Source organism: Papio anubis, unplaced genomic scaffold (assembly GCF_008728515.1).
Source record: "Papio anubis isolate 15944 unplaced genomic scaffold, Panubis1.0 scaffold151, whole genome shotgun sequence".
Classification (NCBI taxonomy): Eukaryota; Metazoa; Chordata; class Mammalia; order Primates; family Cercopithecidae; genus Papio; species Papio anubis.
Window position 1 is genome coordinate 80,837 of NW_022161481.1, and position 20,858 is coordinate 101,694.

The following is a 20,858-nucleotide window of genomic DNA, read 5'->3' on the forward strand; positions in this document are numbered from 1 at the left end:
TTAGACAGATCAACGAGACAGAAAGTTAACAGGGATATCCAGGAATTGAACACAACCCTGCACCAAGCAGACCTAATAGACATCTACCCACTCTCCACCAAAAACCAACAAAATATACATTCCACTCAGCACCACATCGCACTTATTCCAAAATAGACCACACAGTTGGAAGTAAAGCACTCCTCAGCAAATGTGAAAGAACAGAAATTACAACAAACTGTCTCTCAGACCACAGTGCAATCAAACTAGAACTCAGGACTAAGACACTCAATCAAAACTGCTCAATTACATGGAAACTGAACAACCTGCTCCTGAATGACTACTGGGTACATAACGAAATGAAGGCAGAAATAAAGATGTTCTTTGAAACCAATGAGAAAAAAGATACACCACACAAGAATCTCTGGGACACATTTAAAGCAGAGTGTACAGGGAAACTTATAGCACTAAATGCCCACAAGGGAAAGCACGAAAGATCTATCATTGACACCCTAACAGCACAATTAAAAGAACTAGAGAAGGAAAAGCAAACATTCAAAAGCAAGCAGAAGGCAAGAAATAACTAAGATCAGAGCAGAACTGAATGAGATAGAGACACAAAAAAATCAATGAATCCAGGAGTTGGTTTTTTGAAAAGATCAATAAAATTGATAGACTGCTAGCAAGATTAATAAAGAAGAAAAGAGAGAAGAATCAAATAGACGCAATAAAAAATGATAAACGGGATATCACCACTGACCCCACAGAAATACAAACTACCATCAAAGAATACTATAAACGCTTCTAGGCAAATAAACTAGAAAATCTAGAAGAAATGGATAAATTCCTGGACACTTACACTCTCCCAAGACTAAACCAGGAAGAGGTTGAATCCCTGAATAGACCAATAGTAGGCTCTGAAATTGAGGCAATAATTAATAGCCTACCAACCAAAAAGAGTATAGGACCAGATGGATTCACAGCTGAATTCTACCAGAGGTACAATGAGGAGCTGGTACCATTCCTTCTGAAACTATTGCAATCAATAGAAAAAGTGGGAATCCTCCTAACTCATTTTATGAGGCCAACATCATCCCGATACCAAAGCCTGGCAGAGACACAACAAAAAAAGAGAATTTTAGACCAATATCCCTGATGATCATCGATGCAAAAATCCTCAATAAAATACTGACAAACCGAATCCAGCAGCACATCAAAAAGCTTATCCACCATGATCAAGTGGGCTTCATCCCTGGGATGCAAGGCAGATCAACATACGCAAATAAATAAATGTAATCCAGCATATAAACAGAACCAAAGACAAAAACCACATGATTATCTCAATAGATGCAGAAAGGGCCTTTGACAAAACTCAACAGCCCTTCTTGCTAAAAACGCTCAATAAATTCGGTATTGATGGAACGTATCTCAAAATAATAAGAGCTATTTATGACAAATTCACAGCCAATATCATATTGAATGGGCAAAAACTGGAAGTATTCCCTTTGAAAACTGGCACAAGACAGGGATGCCCTCTCTCACCACTCCTATTCAACACAGTGTTGGAAGTTCTGGCTAGGGCAATCAGGTAAGAGAAAGAAATCAAGGGCATTCAATTAAGAAAAGAATAAGTCAAATTGTCCCTGTTTGCAGATGACATGATTGTATATTTAGAAAACCCCATCATCTCAGCCCAAAATCTCCTGAAGCTGATAAGCAACTTCAGCAAAGTCTCAGGACACAAAATCAATGTGCAAAAATCACAAGCATCTTATACACCAATAAGAGTCAAACAGAGAGCCAAATCATGAATGAACTTCCATTCACAATTGCTTCAAAGAGAATAAAATACCTAGGAATCCAACTTCCAAGGGATGTGAAGGACCTCTTCAAGCAGAACTACAAACCACTGCTCAGTGAAATAAAAGAGGACACGAACAAATGCAAGAACATACCATGATCATGGATAGGAAGAATCAATATTGTGAAAATGGCCATATTGCCCAAGATAATTTATAGATTCAATGCCATCCCCATCAAGCTACCAATGACTTTCTTCACAGAATTGGAAACAAATGCTTTCAAGTTCATATGGGACCAAAAAAGAGCCCGCATTGCCAAGACAATCCTAAGCTAAAAGATCAAAGCTGGAGGCATCACGCTACCTAACTTCAAACTATACTACAAGGCTACAGTAACCAAAACAGCATGGTACTGGTACTAAAACAGAGATATAGACCAATGGAACAGAACAGAGCACTCAGAAATAATACCACACATTTACAGCCATCTGATCTTTGACAAACCTGACAAAAACAAGAAATGGGGAAAGGATTCCCTATTTAATAAATGGTGCTGGGAAAATTGACTAGCCATAAGTAGAAAGCTGAAACTGGATCCTTTCCTTACTCCTTATACGAAAATTAATTCAAGATGGATTAGAGACTTAAATATTAGACCTAAAACCATAAAAACCCTATAAGAAAACCTAGGTAATACCATTCAGGACATAGGCACGAGCAAGGACTTCATGTCTAAAACACCAAAAGCAATGGCAACAAAAGCCAACACTGACAAATGGGATCTAATTAAAGTAAAGAGCTTCTGCACAGCAAAAGAAACTACCATCAGAGTGAACAGACAACCTACAGAATGGGAGAAAATTTTTGCAATCTGCTCATCTGACTAAGGGCTAATAACCAGAACTTACAAAGAACTCAATCAAATTTACAAGAAAAAAACAAACAACCCCATCAAAAAGTGAGCAAAGTATTTGAACAGACACTTCTCAAAAGAAGACATTTATACAGCCAACAGACACATGAAAAAATGCTCATCATCACTCACCATCAGAGAAATGCAAATCAAAACCACAATTTCAAATCAAAAACATCATTCTCAGCAAATATCGCAAGAACAGAAAACCAAACACCACATGTTCTCACTCATAGGTGGGAACTGAACAATGACAACACTTTGCCACAGGAAGGGGAGCATCACACACAGGGGCCTATTCTGGGGTAGGGGGAGGGGAGAGGGATAGCATTAGGAGATATACCTAATGTAAATGACGAGTTAATGGGTGCAGCACACCAAGACGGCATGTGTATACATATGTAACAAACCTGCACGTTGTGCACATGTACCCTAGAACTTAAAGTATAATAATAATAAAAAAAAATCCCATGTCATGGAGCTATGGATATAGAACATCCACCCACGCTCTCAGAGGCTGATACCACAATAACTTAGAAATGTGGAGGACTATTATAAAAACTATGAATTTAGAGGTGTAAATAAAGAAATTCATGTGACTCTCATAATTCACTCATAAAGTGGTAGGCTATCCTTTTGAACTAAAACCTGTGCTTTAAGCTGAGGAACAGAAGCAGAAAGGAAATTGACTTGGGGATACAAGACCATTTTCAAGGTTACCTCTTGTGACTCTGGAAAGCATATGACTTACTTTCAGCTACATTATGTTTATTATTGTAAAAATAATTTTAAAATTACAGGATTGAGAAATCTAAGAACATAGTGCTGAAGTTATTAACTATTCCTCAAGCTATTAATACTGACCTTTGAAATTAAATGTTCCCCTTTGTTCCTTTTCCTCTCGAAAGAAACAAGAATAACTTCCCATTTGTTTGCTATTAATGATGGTGAACCTAAAGATAATTGAAGTTATTAACATAGGCTTAGTTCTCAAAACCTTCTTAATGAAAATGAAAAGACTTAGCCATTGATCAAAATTTTAAAATAGAAATAATTCTGTAAATATGCAAATTAGAATATTAGCATAACATTCAAGTGGCTGCAGAGGGAAGAATGCTCAGTCAGCAAAAATATTTAGAATTAAGCTACTTTTGGCAAGCAAGGTAGGTTAAAATTTGTATACTCACCTGTATTGGGTATACAAGGTGCTTCCTGTTGCACTGACAAGATAATTATCCTCAAGTTGTTCACTGTCTTTTTTCCAAGTCACATTTACTGCATTCAAATCCCCAGATGTCGTGAACTGGCATGTGAGATTTACATTAGAAGGCCTTTCTAAAGTGATATTTTTTTCTACTGGCATACTAGAATGTTCTATTAGCACAAAAGAGGACAAAATGTGAAAGTTATATTCAGAGGAATCTAATATATAAAACCTTTTAAATTATTAACTGAAGTGTTTCATTGACAATTTCATTCATTTGAAGAATTATTCCTCTATCAACATAGTTGGTTCCCTTTCTTATTCCCTTTTATATGCACACCTCAAGAAATGTTTTGATCCAACATTAACACAATTAAAAAAAACCTAAAGCTGTGATAGTTATCTCCTTAAACTCTGTAATAAGCAGAATATAGGGTAGAGAGTACTCAATAACGTGTGCTGTATGCTCTGACAGTGTAAAAACAGCACAACTGTAAATACAACACACTCATGGGTGAGAATGGAATGCCTGTTTCAATAATTTTGAGTAATCATGTTGTTGGCAGTTATTACGAGAATGTTTTTTGTATAACATGGATTTGAGTGATATATTATATTCTAACCATTCCTAGTCTTCTTAAGAACCCGTAGGGACTGGATATAGACATAGGTACAGGACAAAGAATTTAAATAAGCATCCTGTAGTTCTGAATTTGAACTGAATTTCAGTATCAGTATGAATTCATGAGATGTTTATCTTTTTTTTGATTTTCAAAATAGATATCTTATTTATTTTGGATTGATCGATTGATTATCATAAGAACACTTAACATTAGACCTTCCCTCTTAGCAAATTTTTAAAACTTGTACCTAAAAAGTAGTCTGAAAGGTTCTCAATTTCTCTTCCCATCTATAGGTGGGAAGAGAAGGAGCTAACCCTTAGAGAAGCTTTAGGGAAGTTGAAGTGTTTATCTTAAAAGGAAAACAATACACACACACACCACACACACACACACCACACACACACACACACACACACACACACACACTGAAGGGGTCCAGAATATGCCAGGATAGCATACAAATTATTTTGAGCAGAAGGCATTTGAGTTCCTAAAATAGCTACTCTGACTAAAAGCAGAGCCTTTCAAAGCAACTCCAAAAAACCTCTATTGTCATAAATCCCCTCCCTAGGAGCAATAGGGACAAGGGACTCTTATCACTGAAGATGAGAAGTCTTCACACCACACCTAAACAGACACTGTCACAAAACTATCATATCTTCCACCTGTTATCTAAAGGGCTCATTTATCTTTCCTAAAACTCATTTGTTTTTCCATAAACGGCCTTTCTCCTCCTCTTCTTACCCTACTAAGATGGTATATAAGCCCCTACTTTTAACTGCCCCTTTGAGCTACATGTTTTTCTAACTTTTGTCCACATGTGATTAAGTATGTTTTTTGTTCTGCTAATCTATCTTTTGTCAGTTTAATTCACTGAGCCTGAAATTATATAGAAAAAGTTTCTCCTTGACAGTTTGGCAAGGAATATGGAATGGTTAGGACTCCCCATCCTTCCACTCCAACCCCATTTCCAAAGCCTGAGATTTCAGGACCTCTGACCCAGCAGGTAAGTACGAGCTCTTTTTTTTTTCACCAGTATCCAATCTGGGATACTGGTTAAAATAAAATAAAATAAAATAAGGGGTACACTAGAACAAGAGCGGTAAGAGCCTCTACTTGTCTTTTCTTTCTTCAGTTTAACCCTCAGGTTCCCAACCACTAACTCTCCGATAATACACACACACACATACACACACACACACACACACACACACACACTCTTACGGAAAACATAAAAAAGCTTACTTTAATTTTGAACAGTGGCAAATAAAGAAAAAATGTTCAGGCCGGGCTCGGTGGCTCAAGCCTGTAATCCCAGCACTTTGGGAGGCCGAGACGGGCAGATCACGAGGTCAGGAGATAGAGACCATCCTGGCTAACCCGGTGAAACCCCGGTGAAACCCCGTCTCTACTAAAAAATACAAAAAAACTAGCCGGGCGATGTGGCGGGCGCCTGTAGTCTCAGCTACTCGGGAGGCTGAGGCAGGAGAATGGCGTAAATCCGGGAGGCGGAGCTTGCAGTGAGCTGAGATCCGGCCACTGCACTCCAGCCTGGGCGACAGAGCGAGACTCCGTCTCAAAAAAAAAAAAAAGAAAGAAAAAAAAAAATTCAGCATGTACCTTGTTTGTCCTACACTAACTGTATCACTGGCTAACCAAACAGTAGAGAAAGTCAATGTTCTCTTTATAGAAAAATTCTAGCAAATGAATAAAAAAGAAATCATACAAATATACCATAATGATGATGCAATCCCTAGTGAATCATGGATCTAGGCATTTTGCATCAACTGGGGCAATAATTTCAAAAACAGAATTATGTCTCTCTTGAGGAAGAATACCCCACTACCTAGGATATGGTCTTGTCAGAAAAAGTGCTGAGGAGGTTCTTCAAACTGGTTAAGTCTCTGGATTCAATTCCCAGTTTACAGGAAATATGGATTATGGAAGAACACATTAACCTACATTTCATGAAAGTAATCAACAAAATCCAGATTCTGCGAAAATTCTACAAAATAAATTATCTGTTTTTTTTCTTTTTCTGTCTTTTTTGTTTGTTTGCTTGAGATGGAGTTTCGTTCTTGTTGCCCAGGCTGGAGTGCAATGGTGCTGTCTCGGCTCACTGCAAGCTCCACCTCCCGGATTCAAGAGATTCTCCTGCCTCAGCCTCCCAAGTAGCTGGGATTACAGGCACCCGCCACCAAGCCTGGCTAACTTTTTTGTATTTTTAGTAGAGATGGGGTTTCACCATGTTGGTCATGCTAGTCTTGAACTCCTGACCTCACGTGATCTGCCTGCCTCAGCTTCCCAAAGTGCTAAGATCACAGGCATGAGCCACCGCACCCAGCCTGGTTTTTTCAACACATAAATTTTAAAAGGGAGAGAGATGTCTTTGTATTGGACGTCAGGTGCTATGTTTCGGGCACCTGAAGATTATAAGATACTCAAAAAATTCCATTAAAAGAAAAGCAAAACTGAACTGTAATATTTAGGGATGCATACCTGGGTAATAAAACAATATAGAAAAACAAGAAAGTAACTACATAAAAATCAGAATAGTGGTAATTACTCTTAAGGGGAAGAGAAAGAGTTGTGTTTGGAAGACGGTAGTGCATCATACAAACAAATTTCTCAAGCTCTTCTCATTCTCAACAATGGTATAGTATGATTAAATGGACTATGCAGAGCCAAATGTAGAAAGAAAAATAATACAACTCAAATAAAATGGTCAGGTGCAGTGGTTCACGCCTGTAATCCCAGTAATTTCGGAGGCTGAGGTGTGTGGGATTGCTTGAGCACAGGCGTTCTAGACCAGCCTGGGCAACATGGTGACAACTCATCTCTGGAAAAAAAAAAAAAAAAAAATTGAAAAAATTAGCCAGGCTTCATAGTGCATGTCTTTGGTCCCATCTAGTCGTAGGCAGAGGTGGGAGGATATTTTCAGCCCAAGAGTTGAGGCTGCAGTGAGCTAAGGTGGCACCACTGCACTCCAGGCAGGATGATAAAGCAGGGACCTGTCTCACCGAAAAAAAAAAAAAAAAAAAATTCTATCACTTTTAATTACATTTGAAACTTTACGAAATGCTTCCATAAGCAAAGACCAGGTACAAGGTTTGCAGATAGTGAAGTATAGCTCGTGCGAAGCACTTTGTGAGCACATGCTTGAAATAACTGCTTGTATGACTGCAAACTGCTGAATTGAATTTAATGCTCAAAAAGAAAAATAACATTTGATGTCTCTAGAATACATATATTGCCAGAGATTACCTTATTCCTTGCAGTTCCCCTTACTGTGCTCTATTTCACTATCCTAGTATATTTTAAACATTTTGCTAGCCACACCAAATTATTCCAACTACCTTTCAATTGTTGGTGCCCATCAGGATTTTGCTCTCTGGTCTCTTTACTTCTCAGTTTGGCACTCCTTTGTTGGATTCAACTATTAACCGTAATGCTCTTTACTTGCAAAATTAGAACCTCCACTGAAGTCTTTTTTTTTATTTTATAGCTCCAGCTGTCTATGGAGCATCTAAATCTGGATATCCCATGGGAAGTTCAAACTCCAAATATCCAAGAGAGATCCATTAATATTCCCTTGTGCTGACCTATAACACTGAATCACATGCAGTAGTATTTAGTTGATTCTACCGTTAAAATATCAAACAAATTTGTCCAGTTTTATCCAACCCTCCTATTATTGGCCTTCATTATCTTTCACCAAGACAAGGCAAATTACCTAATTTCTCTTGGCCAGCTTCTCTTGCTCCAGCCAAAATTGTCCTTTGGTTGGAGCAATTTGAGCAAAACTCAAATTGTTTAACTGCCTTGATTCTATACCTCGCATTTGCAAATCAAAGTATTTTTGTATTGGACATCCATTTCCTTATTTGTAAGGCAGGATAATACATATTTCATGAGATTGTAGAAAGTTCTATCAAAAGAAATGCAACAGTAATATAATATAGCAATTAATAAATGCCCATTTACTTCTTCTCACCATTATCTCACTGGGGAATATTATAAAAACTATCATATATGGTGCTAAGGGTTATATGTTGATTAAATCATTTAATCTTCACAACAGCTTTATGAGGTAAGTATCACTGTTACCATTCCAACTTTAGAAATGAGGCAAACAGAGGCTGCCTGTCTTGTCTAAGATCACACATCAAGACAAAGGCAACACTGAATCTTAGATTTAGGTATGCCTGAGTCCAGATTGTGATAACCAACAGACTATACCAACTCTCAAACATATTAAATTCTCATTACAATGGAATTAACTTCATTACCTTCAAACTGTTGAACCAAGATTTTAAATAAAAGAAAATATTAATAGAAGATTAAAGAAATGTACAGTGTAGCTATATATCAGTGTGAATGTGATGATAAATGAACAGTGCAATCAAAATATTTTTAAAATACACATTTTCAACTAAACACAGTTTTATATAACTTAAAATGCAATGCAGCTTTTCTTATTGGTAGGCCATCCTCCAAGCCCTAATCCTTGTCTCACTGTTCCCTATAATACTTTGCAGGTGCTTCTGCAGTTTGTTGTGCTTCTGCAGTTTGTTTTCCTTCCTGTCAAGAAATCACAGCATCAAAAATATGCAAAAAGCTCTACCTTTTTACATATTTCATGGTTAGCCAACAAACTAATATGAGCTCAGTCGACAATGTTTCAACTTCCTTAATACTGCACAACTGCAATGCATTTTTGCCGCTTTAGAGTGCTGCAAAAACATCTATGACATCTGCATTTCTAAAACCATAGCAATTTGTTTCTGAAACATATTTTTAAGACTGTTCTTAAAACCATATAGTAATTTATACCTGTCTAAAAAATTTCTTATTTTCATAGATAACATTTGCAGTCTTCAGAGAAATGACATTTAGATTTTCTTGGGTCTATTCAGGACCCAATCTTTTAAACCATTTCACTACAAATAAAAGTCTGCTTTGTTATTTATTAAGAAAAAGAAAATATGGAAGAAGCCAATTAAAATTTATTGCATAGGATAGTGTTTCCAAACATGCTTTAAAGACAGAAACTCTTACTAAAAACAATTAAGTGAACTGTGATATATACAACAGATTAGATGGGACAACTCTGATAGAAGCCAAGATAGAAAACACAGAGCCCCATCAGCCTGACTTTTCTTTATTCATAATGAGATAGGAGGTGGAATGTGACTCTGGACCAGACTGAAGACTGACAGAAACAAGGAAGAGACATCGAAAGCTCCTCTCCACAAGACACACCCACCAGCACCATGACAGTTTCCCATGGCCATGGCTACACCCAGAAGTTACCATCCCTTTCCATGGCAATGACCCAGAAGTTACCTCCTGTTTTCTAGAAATTTCTGAATAGCCTGCCCCTGAATTTGCACATAATTAAAAGTGGTATAATCATGGCTGCAGAACTGCCCCTGAGCTGCTATTCACGACACACTGCCCAGGGTGTACCCCTGCTCTGAAGGAGAAGTCACAGAGCTGTAACACCCCTGCCTCAATAAAGCCGCTTTTTTCTACCATCAGCTCACTCTTTAATTCTTTCCTGAGCCAACCTTCTCCGGCTAAACCCCAATGTTGGGATTCACCTGCCCTGTAACAATTTCACCATAAAAGTCAATAAGGCATCATGATGCAACCCAAAATGTCTATTAAACATCCAGAATCCTTACAGAAACAGAAGGCCACACTAACATGAGGCCAACACCCCTATATAAAAATGATACAATGGGGCCGGGCGCGGTGGCTCAAGCCTGTAATCCCAGCACTTTGGGAGGCTGAGGCGGGTGGATCACGAGGTCAGGAGATCGAGACCATCCTGGCTAACCCGCTGAAACCCCGTCTCTACTAAAAAATACAAAAAACTAGCCAGGCGAGGTGGCGGGCGCCTGTAGTCCCAGCTACTCGGGAGGCAGAGGCAGGAGAATGGCGTAAACCCGGGAGGCGGAGCTTGCAGTGAGCTGAGATCCAGCCACTGCACTCCAGCCTGGGCGACAGAGCAAGACTCCGTCTCCAAAAAAAAAAAAAAAAAAAAAAAAGATACAATGGATCTTATTTTTATCATTAATGTTGTGCGTCTTAAACATATGGAGTTAACTTATAATTCCTCTGAATAAGAATAAAATTCTCAAAGTTTATATCCAAAATTTATAAAACATAATACCATTCCCTTGATTCTTATAATTTCACCACTCTCCCAAATTAAGTCTCATATTGATTGAAGAATCATGACAGTTTATTAAGTAATCCTATCAACAAGTTATTTACATGCCATCTGATTAGTGCCATACCAATGTGATACAACCTAAAACACGTGTGCTTCCTGAATCCCATAAACTTAAAATGTGAAATCACCAATGTGCACAGAGAAGCCTGAAATTACATAAACCCAACTTGAGTAAAATGTAGTACACATATACTTTGATACACTTTTTTATATCTATATAAAATCTCCAAGTACTCCCTGGAGACTCCCTCAAGACCTGTGAACTATGTGGCTGGCGTTTATGAGCTGAGCCTATTTTCAAACTTTTAGATTTTTCTTTTTACACAGATATCCTCAAAAGAAAGAGAAACACCAGAAAATGAAGCCAGGTTTTCCAAAATAATTCATCAAAGATTTAAAATTATCTAAGAGGAGATGCTAGTTGAATTTTACTAAACAAAGCTTCTATTAGTCACTGTTTTCCTCCACTTCAATTAGTAACAGAAATTAAGGCATGTAATGGTTATTTCTCTACTTTCTAAACTGATTTAATGTCATTTCAAAGAAAAGCAAAAACAATTCTACTTGAATTCCAGAATTGCATGTCTCTTGTTTCAACAATGTAGTACTTAATTTGAGACAATAACAATGGGTAATAATCCAATAATTAAATATATTTTTCTACAACATAGAGAACAACACTGCAACTATTGTTTACATCAGTTACAGGAAAACTATAGTAAATGGTTACATTGTTCTAGTAACCAAATACATTTGTTGCCACTGTTTCCAAATAATTAACAGGAAGTTAATCCAACACTATAGTGGGGGCTATTGATCATATTTTTGGACAACCAGAATCCGAACACCCTTCCTATCAGTTGAAAGTTCGGTGACAGGCAAAGTACTCACTCACTGCGGAAACCTAGGAACAGGTATTTCTTCTCTCTGCCCAGCTGAGCACTAGGGTTTGGCCACTTTAATTATAACCTCCTACTCAGGGTTTTAAAGTTAGAGGGAGGGAGTTAAGGACCTAGGCAGAATTGAGAAATTAATCACAATAGCAATGGCAAGTGTCTAGCAGTGATTGTGCCTCATTATTCCTTCAATCATTCATTTAACACTTATTTACTGAACACCTACCACGTGCTTTTCATGTATCCACTCGTTCAACAATTTTACTAAAAATATATTACGTGCCTTTATTCTAGGCCCTAGTATCAAGAGTCCAGTACCAGCAGAAATATATCAAGCAGACTCTTCCAGTAATCCTTGCTGTCTGTCATCCTGAGGTCCCCGGCATTGCCAGAACTTGATTTCCAGTTTTCTCATCAATTCTGCTAGCCAAAATCCTTTATTCAATAAATTATTTCCTGCTTAACTGGCTATAGACTGTTTCTGGGCTTGAGATCATTAACCTAATCCATATATACCTATCAAGATTTATACTAGATACTTCATTTATGCACTCCTTCCATTTGATTAAAATTTCATAGCACTGATGTCACTTGATAGCTCACAAATATCTAGAACATATAATATTTGGTCTCCAGAATAAATTCTACAAAGTGGTAATCATAGTACCAGTTCAGTACATCTGAAAGGCAATACCTGAGGTTACATAGGGGACAAGATCCAGGCTGAGGTAGCAGTCCAGGACTCAGAACAGTCAGTCCTTGGCCCTGTATGCTCCCCTCCATGTCCAGTCCTGCCCTTTTGTTCTTGGAGCTATAAATCACACTTTAGTATTTTTTCCATCTCTTCTACATTTACAAATCAAAATCATCTCAAGCCATAACAACTTGCCTCCGATCTTTACTTCTAATTTCTGCCTTCTCTACCCTGATAAAAAGCTTTCATTTATTTTGAAACATTTTTCACATATCCACTTCAATATAATGGAAGAAAGGAACAGCAAATGACAACGTCATATCATTTGATTCCCTGGTACAAGAACCATTTAAATTTTGAAATGGATTATTCTAACGGATTTCAAAATTATTTTAGTAGCAAAATTATTTCAGAAATAAATCAGAGGAAAACTTAAGCAGAACCCCCCCCCCACCACCACCACACACACACACAGATAACTGTATAAAACTGACAAAAAAATGTTGCTACAATTAGTGAAGACTGGAGAAGGTATGGAAAGCATTCAAGATTGGCTTCTTCATCCCTTCATCTTCTTTACCCATCATGGTTACATCTCAAGGAACAAAGGATTTAAAAGTGACACATGCACATGTATATTCATTGCAGCACTATTCACAATAGCAAAGAAGTAGAATTAACCCAAATGCCCATCAATGACAGACTGGATAAAGAAAATGTGGATTTAAAAGTGACACATGCACACATATGTTCATTGCAGCACTATTCACAATAGCAAAGACGTAGAATTAACCCAAATGCCCATCAATGATTGACTGGATAAAGAAAATGTGGTGCATATACACCACGGAATACTATGCAGCCATAAAAAAGGAACAAAATCATGTCCTTTGCAGGGCATGGATGAAGCTGGAAGCCATTATCCTCAGCAAACTAACACAGGAACAGAAAATCAACCACCACATGTTCTCACTTATAAGTGGGAGCTGAACCATAAGAACACATGGACACAGGGAGGGGAACAACACACACTAGGGCCTGTCGAGGGAGGGCAGGGGGTGCAGAGCATTAGGGAAAAGAGCTAATGCATGCTGAGCTTACTGCCTAAGTGATGGATTGATAGGTGCAGCAAACTACCATGGCACACATTTACCTACATAACAAACCTGCACATCCTCCACATGTACCCCAGAATCTAAAAAATAAAATACAATAAAAGTAACTGGATTTCAGCAAAGGAGAGGTAAACACAAGCCTCAGTACACACCAGATCAAGATAAGGGGTCATAAATACCTAATGTAAACTGAAAGCATGGCCCGCTACCTTGGTAATGAATTTGTCCAAACTGCAAGTGTTTACACCCTGACGCCAGTCCTTGAGATTAAGTCTTATAACAATGGTTTATGTTTCATGGTATCAACTTCTACGGTGCTTCCAAACCATGCAGACACTCAGAGAGTCAGTACATACATTTTGTACACACCCCAAGTGACTGTCTCAGGTCACATGCCTCCTTTGCAGAAAGGGCTCCTCTAACCTTACAACACTGCTAACAACAGACTCTCTCTGTCACACTTCCTTTATATACTTCCTAGCATTTGGCACCATCTGGTTTCACCTTTCATATTAATTTGTTTACTTACTTATTCATTGCCTCTCCCACTGAAACATATACTGTATGACATGGGGGGAGGAGGGCAGAAAGGGAAGTCTGTCATGTTCACCACTGTAAAGCAGGCTTTCAATAAATTTTTGTTGAAGTGGTTGTAGCTCCTGGAATATCGTATTTAAAAAACCAATCACTTCTTTAGACAGATAACGCACCTTGCCTTAGACTGAAGGTTCAAGCATATTAAAATTCTGCCCCATGATTTATATGAGGAATTCTAGGCAGAAAGTACTTTAGAGGATATGCAAGAAATGCATAAGAAGTTCTTGTCTCACACAGTTGGCTCATCCATTGGCCAAAACAAATTTGTTTAGTACTTTTATATGCTATATGTGATACAGAGGTGATTTAAAAAATTATTAATCTAGCAGGGGACATATAAGTCAAGCATAAATAACTACAATTAAGTTTAACTGCAACAGATACTCTAAATCAAATGAGATCTAAATCACAGATGGCAATACAACAGTATAAAACATTAATTTTCCCCAAAATAAATCTACAGAGTCAGTGGAGAATCAGCCAAATTCCAAAAGTACTTTTTACGGAACCCAATTTAGAGAAGTGCATGTGAAAGAATGAAAATCCAAGAAAGAAAATCTGGTTTTTTAAAAGAAGAGACATAAAAAGATATAATGTTTTAAAAAATAATACTAACATGTTAATGATGTGATAAAATACCAATAAATCAATGAAATAAAACAGGCAAAACTTTTCAAACTGCAAGTCAAAATCCATTAGTGGATCAGGAAATCAATTTCATAGTTATCACCAGATTTGTTTTTTAATGGATTGGAGTAAAAGAGAAATTATCAGAGCATAACAAACCTATTAGGTGTAAGTGTTATTTGATGAATATTTTGTTTCATATGTGTGTGAAAATGCAGTTGGTGCATTAGGTTACAAAGTAAAATGTACTTCTTACTTTAGGAAGCACTTTAATCACTTTGTAAAAAGAACAGAGTTTGGGAACTGAAATATGATTAGAGTGCTATTTCAAAGCTATCAGGAAAAAGAGAACTATTCAGTTAAAAGCATTGAGACGCTGGCTAACAGTACAAAATAATAACCACAAAATTAGTTCCTTCTGACATACAAAACATAAAACTGTATTATAAATGGGTTAAAAAGTGAAAAGTGGAAAAGTATGCAAATAATAGCAGGAAACACATAATGAAACTTCTTCACAATTAAAAAACACCACATAAAACTTTAAAGACAAGTGGGAAAAAATATTTGCAACTTCTATAAAAAGTAAAAATTCAGTAACCAAAATTTACGCCTACCTCATTGTTTTGAATCATTTAAATCAATTCAACATAAAATATAAGCCTACTATGTGGGTCGGGGGAAGGGGCCAACTGTCAAGATGTTTTGAAGGGCAATCTGGAAGTATATGATAAAATAAAGATATACATAATTTCTCACTGAGCAATTCTACTTTGTGATAGTTATCATAGAGAAAACATTCACAATTATGCCCAGAGAGATATATGTAGGGTGTCCCTTAATATATGGTTTTTAGCAAAAATATATTAGCCAACTAGGGTCCATTAGGAAAAAAACTTGTAAGTAAGCTGGTGTATTTATACTGTGCATACAAGTTAAAAAAAAAAAAGCTATATTCATATGCAATATGACTAGATCTCCAAAAACTAATGTTGAATGACAAAAATCAATTTTCAGAACAATATATATGGACTAATACCACTAAAACTAAAGAATACAAACAATACTACATAGTTTTTATAGATGCACACATACACACACACCCACACTCAGCATGGGAAAGAAACACATTGAACAGAGTTTACCATTGGAAAAGAGGAGAGAGAACAGAGATAGAAATGGCGGTAATTCAATTAAACTTGAACCTCATCAGTCAAGTTTTTTATTTCACCTCCTAAAGTTCTATTTGGACATTTTTCAAACCTGCTTTATCTTTTTAAAAAACAGTATAATATTCATTCTCATGTTTTTAATATTTCTTTTATTTCTCTACCTAGTATTTCTATAATCTGAAGCTCTAGAATGTCTAATCCTACCTCTCCTTAGCTCTGTTAGGGACTGTGTGTTTGTTTTATATATTTTTGTTTTGTAATATGTTGAGACATGTAACAGTAGGGATTATGTCACCAGGATGGACAACACATTCCTCCACAGAAGTTTTTAATTGCTTCCCTGTGGAAGTACTACCTGGCAGGGTCATTTTTGTGTTATTTCTCAGCTGGGAGGCTCCTGTACAGTATAATGCAAGTAATGTAAATTTGCAATTTAAACTGTGTTGAGGACACGCCCGTGTCTTTAAATAATAAGGGAAATCTTTGGGGGTTTGGAGGTTTCTTGTTTTAAAATTATTTTTATCCATATTATTTTTAGTTAGCAGATAACACTGGAAATCTTTTGGTTTAAATGCCTGACAAAACTTTAAAAGAAAGAAGTCAACTTGTCATCTTGTGCTGTTTGCTGATTTTCTTCCCTAAATCAAACCTTTCCCTACATTTACAGCCTAGGAATGATAGCTTTCTGCAGGTTTTCAGGTCCAGCTTTCCTCCTTGCATGAACTCAAGGCCTTGTTTTTTATATTTTTGTAGCTCTTAAAACTCAAGTATCTTGGCAACAAACACAGGAAACCTAACACAATATTCAGTTAACGGGCTTCATGCCCTGATCACCAATTTTGATCAGTAGAAACTTCTTTACTTCTGTGTAGATAGCCATATATTTAAAAGAATGTTTAGGTGTGGCAGGAGGGTTTTCAGATTCTCTAATTTACTCTAATGCTGAAAATAATGTTTTAATATTTTCAAAACGGAACTCATTTTTACTTACACAACTAAAAATTAACAAAAATACAGTAAATACATATCAGAGAAGCAGGAACATATGTGCTTCTCTGCTATGTGCTTTATTGAAGATGGGCTCTTGGCTCCATTCTTAAAGAGAGGAAGGATTTGAACATCAGTAGGAGGGAAGGAAGAGACAGGTCCCACTTATAGAGTGTGAGGTCCTGTGCCTGTGATTCAGCACCATCATCTAACTTTATGGTGAGATTCTTTACTAAATGTTAATCACAATATTATTAAATCAAGTGTATTCCCACAATAAAGGGATGGGAAACATGTGCAGGGCTCTCATTTTTAACGTGTAGAACAGTGGGGGTAATTTTCAAATGGGGAAAATTTTGTCCCCCAGGGAATGTTTGGCAGTGTCTGGAGACATATCCAGCTGTCATAACTTAGCAGGTACTACTCACATCTAGTGGGCAATGGCTAGGAATGCTGTTAAACAGCCTACAATCCTGCAAACAACCTCCAACAACCAAGAATCATCCAGCCCCAAACATCAATACCTCTGTTAATAAAAACCAAAACCAAAACAAACAAGCACCTGATATAGAACAAAAGTTGATCACAGCCACTGCCACTTGTGTTGCTATGGGTAGATCCCTCTTCCATCTTTGCTTTCTCTGACTCTCTACGAATGTTAGGTCTCAATTTTTTTCTCTGTACATCAACAGTCTACATATCAGGTTTGATGAGTGCCTTTGAAAAATATTATAACATTTGCAGCACTGGAGTCATGCTAGGATCCTTTCTGCAATGAAGTATTTTCACTTATTTTCTTCTTCTCAATCTTATCAATCACCTGCCCCTAGAATCTGGGTGGTCCTAACCTAGACCTCTTGCTGGCCTAGATTTAGACTATGTGGTTGTCTTTCCTTATCTTGACTAATCTTCCCGAATCTTACATTGTGCCTTAATTTGCACATCTGCACCTCTAATGTCTGCTTATATTACCTCCTTGGCTCACAAGGACTTTGTGGGACAGCTGCTCACATCTCAACATGTAAATAAAATGTGCCACTGGGTCATCACAGGCGAGCTGATTCCAACGTTAACAAGTTGGTCAAGGTAACTGGCAGCTGTTTATTTTTATTTCAATGTCTTCCGTTAAATTATAACACATGGATTGAGAAACTAAACACTAACATGCAGAGAGGAAAAAAGCAAAAATAAAAATATATGGTGGTAATACAAACAATATAATGAATTCCAAATACTATGGACATTCAAAAATTAAGTACAGTGATATAAAAATAGTCCATTATGAAAAGCTCTGTTTTAAAACCCCTAAGAGCACAAAAAAATACTTTTAGTTTCAGTCAATTACTTTCACAAATTTAAGATTAAGCAAGTGCAATTTCTTTTTTTCTGGGGGGCAAGGGAGATGGACTCTTGTTCTGTCACCCAGGCTGGAGTGCAGTGGCGCAATCTCAGCTCACTGCAACCTCCGCCTCCCAGGTTCAAGTGATTCTCCTGCCTCAGCCTCCTAGGTAGAAGGGAATACAGGTGCCTGCCACCACACTTGGCTAATTTTTGTATTTTTGGTAGAGACAGGGTTTCGCTATGTTGGCCAGGCTGGTCTCGAACTCCTGACCTCTGGTGATCGCCTGCCTGGGCCTCCCAAAGTGCTGGAATTGCAGGCAGCAAATGCAACTTATGAAGCAATAGCTTTATTACTAAATAAACCTAGAAATAGCAATAAATCTAGAAAATAGCTTTATTTTCGTAGTTTACTACATCATTTCAAAACTAATGTCATTCTTCTTAAAATAAATATAATTGATTTAATAATGCTGTTAAAAGAAACAAGTAACTGGGCATTAAGAAAAGCTGCAAAGCATAATGGTTAACAGCACAGACTGGGCACGAAGCTGCCTGCATTTAAAACTGTAAGCTCCAGCTCAGGAACTGTGATCCTGGTCAGTTCACTTCATCTCTTTGTGCCTCTCTTTCCTCACCTGCAAATTACAAATAATAACAGTACCCAACTCATTGAGCTGTTATAAGAATTAAGTTATTTAGAAATACAAACATGGTACATAGTCAACATCATGAGTTTGTTAAGTAAATAATTAGCAATATTTTAAAAATATTAAAATAAGTAAACAACTAAGCTTTTATGAATCAAAGGCCATGTTTTCATTCTCCCAGACACAAGAATTCATATGTTTTCCAGTCTCAAGAATCTTTGGATAAGTATATATGTAAAGAGCCAGACCAAAGTCCAAAATTTACAATTAACATATTGTATTTGAATCTCTCTACAAGAAACATTTTATCCTAACAGAGAGGTTAACTTCAACAATGGCCAGAGAGAAAAAGAAAATAATAAGTAACAACATAGAAATGTCGTAACTATTGTTTATAGACAAACACGAATAATAAAATCAATATTGATACATATCTAACAACATTATGAAAATATGAAAACACTCCATTTACAAATAGTAAGTTAAAAATCTTAACAACAGTATGAAGAAAGTCTATAGTTGATAAGGTGAAATTTGATAATCAGGAATTGGAGTTACCTTGTCATATTCAACTAAATTAGACCAGAGACCTGGTAATAAAGAAAAAAAAAACACACACTTGGGACACAAAGCACCTGCCTGGGACTAATACTGCAAGCCAGCTGCTGAAATGACCTGGTATAACTTTAAAACCAGTTTTACCTAGCAGCTTCTGAAACAAACCACCATGACTCTAAGACTAATTTACCGACCTCCATCACTCACCAGTCAGAGCTTGTAAGCTCCCAAAAACTTTGTTACTGCTAATAATGAGTTTTCTTCCAAAACAATATATAACATTTCTCTCTAATAAAACCTCTAAGCTTCTCTTTGTTTTTCAGTCATACTGAAGACCATTCTACTCTCTGTGTATGCCCTGAACTCCAATTCTGTTCTACCAAACAGAACATTTTGTTTAGAGATTCATCTCGATATTTTTATTTTACATTGACACTAAAAATTATAAATGTATCTTCAAATTTAAATTCCATAGTTCAGTAAAGATAGCTTCTAAAACCAAACTTTTTGATGGCAAGGCAACTAGAGCAACAACCTACATGGAAATGTAACCGTTCAGTGCCCGACTCTGAGATCTAATGTTTCTAAATTAACGTCAAATCTTTTCTTTTGTCAAAAACAAATCCAAACTTAAATGAAGACATTATTTTTATTATTATTATTATTTGACAGAGTCTCACTCTGTTCCCCAGGCTGGAGTGCAGTGGCTCAACTTCAGCTCACTGAAAACTCCAACTCCTGGGTTCAAGCGATTCTCCTGCCTCAGCCACCCAAGCAGCTGGGACTACAGGCATCCGCTACCATGCCCAGCTAATTTTTGTATTTTCAGTAGTGACAAGGTTTTGCCATGTTGGCCAGGCTGGTCTTGAACTCCTGACATCAAGTGAACCACCCGCCCTGGCCTCTCAAAGTGCTGGGATTACAGATGTGAGCCACCATGCCCAGACTGAAGACATTATTTTATAAAAGACTATTGCAATAGAGAAAAAGCTCCAAACTTAAGATCTGCAAGCCTCCCAAAAGTAAACAGAAAAAGGTTATTTTTTAATATGGGATAAGCAACGAAGCAAGAACTTTTTAGGGAAATTGGGCAAATGAAAGAGTGTACACAGACAGTATGACCGGGCTGCAGTCAGCCAATTCTCAAGATGTTCTTTATTTTAATGCTTGCTCGGACTTAGGGCAAGCCACATTTCACGGGTCTGTAAGGAAGAAAAAGGACAGACTAAAGTTTAATCAAGCCAAGACAGAGGTAAGTAATGGATAATGGCAAACAATTAGTCTCTTTATAACAGTGGGAATACGGCTTTAAATAGCACTATTTAGAATAAAAGAATAGGAGTTAAACCCTCCAAACAGGTTAAGTAAGTAAATAACCAGCCTGGTAACAATTAAAAAGTCCATTTTTTTGTTCCTGCCCTGAGCATTGACCGTTTTGTTTCCAGGCCACAGCTGTACTGGT

The 20,858-nt window shown here is 37.0% G+C and overlaps 1 protein-coding gene across 2 annotated transcripts in view; it reads right to left on the bottom strand.

Moving 5' to 3' along the window:
- Window positions 1-20,858, bottom strand: part of LOC116268492 (embigin-like) — a 54,760-nt gene that overhangs the window by 19,620 nt on the left and 14,282 nt on the right. For both annotated transcript variants that reach the window (XM_031661428.1, XM_031661427.1), the window contains exons 3-4: window positions 3,882-4,068; window positions 3,559-3,647 (exon numbers count right to left, since the gene is read on the bottom strand). In XM_031661428.1, the coding sequence (XP_031517288.1) occupies window positions 3,559-3,647; window positions 3,882-4,068 (276 nt within the window). The remainder of the gene's footprint in view (window positions 1-3,558; window positions 3,648-3,881; window positions 4,069-20,858) is intronic.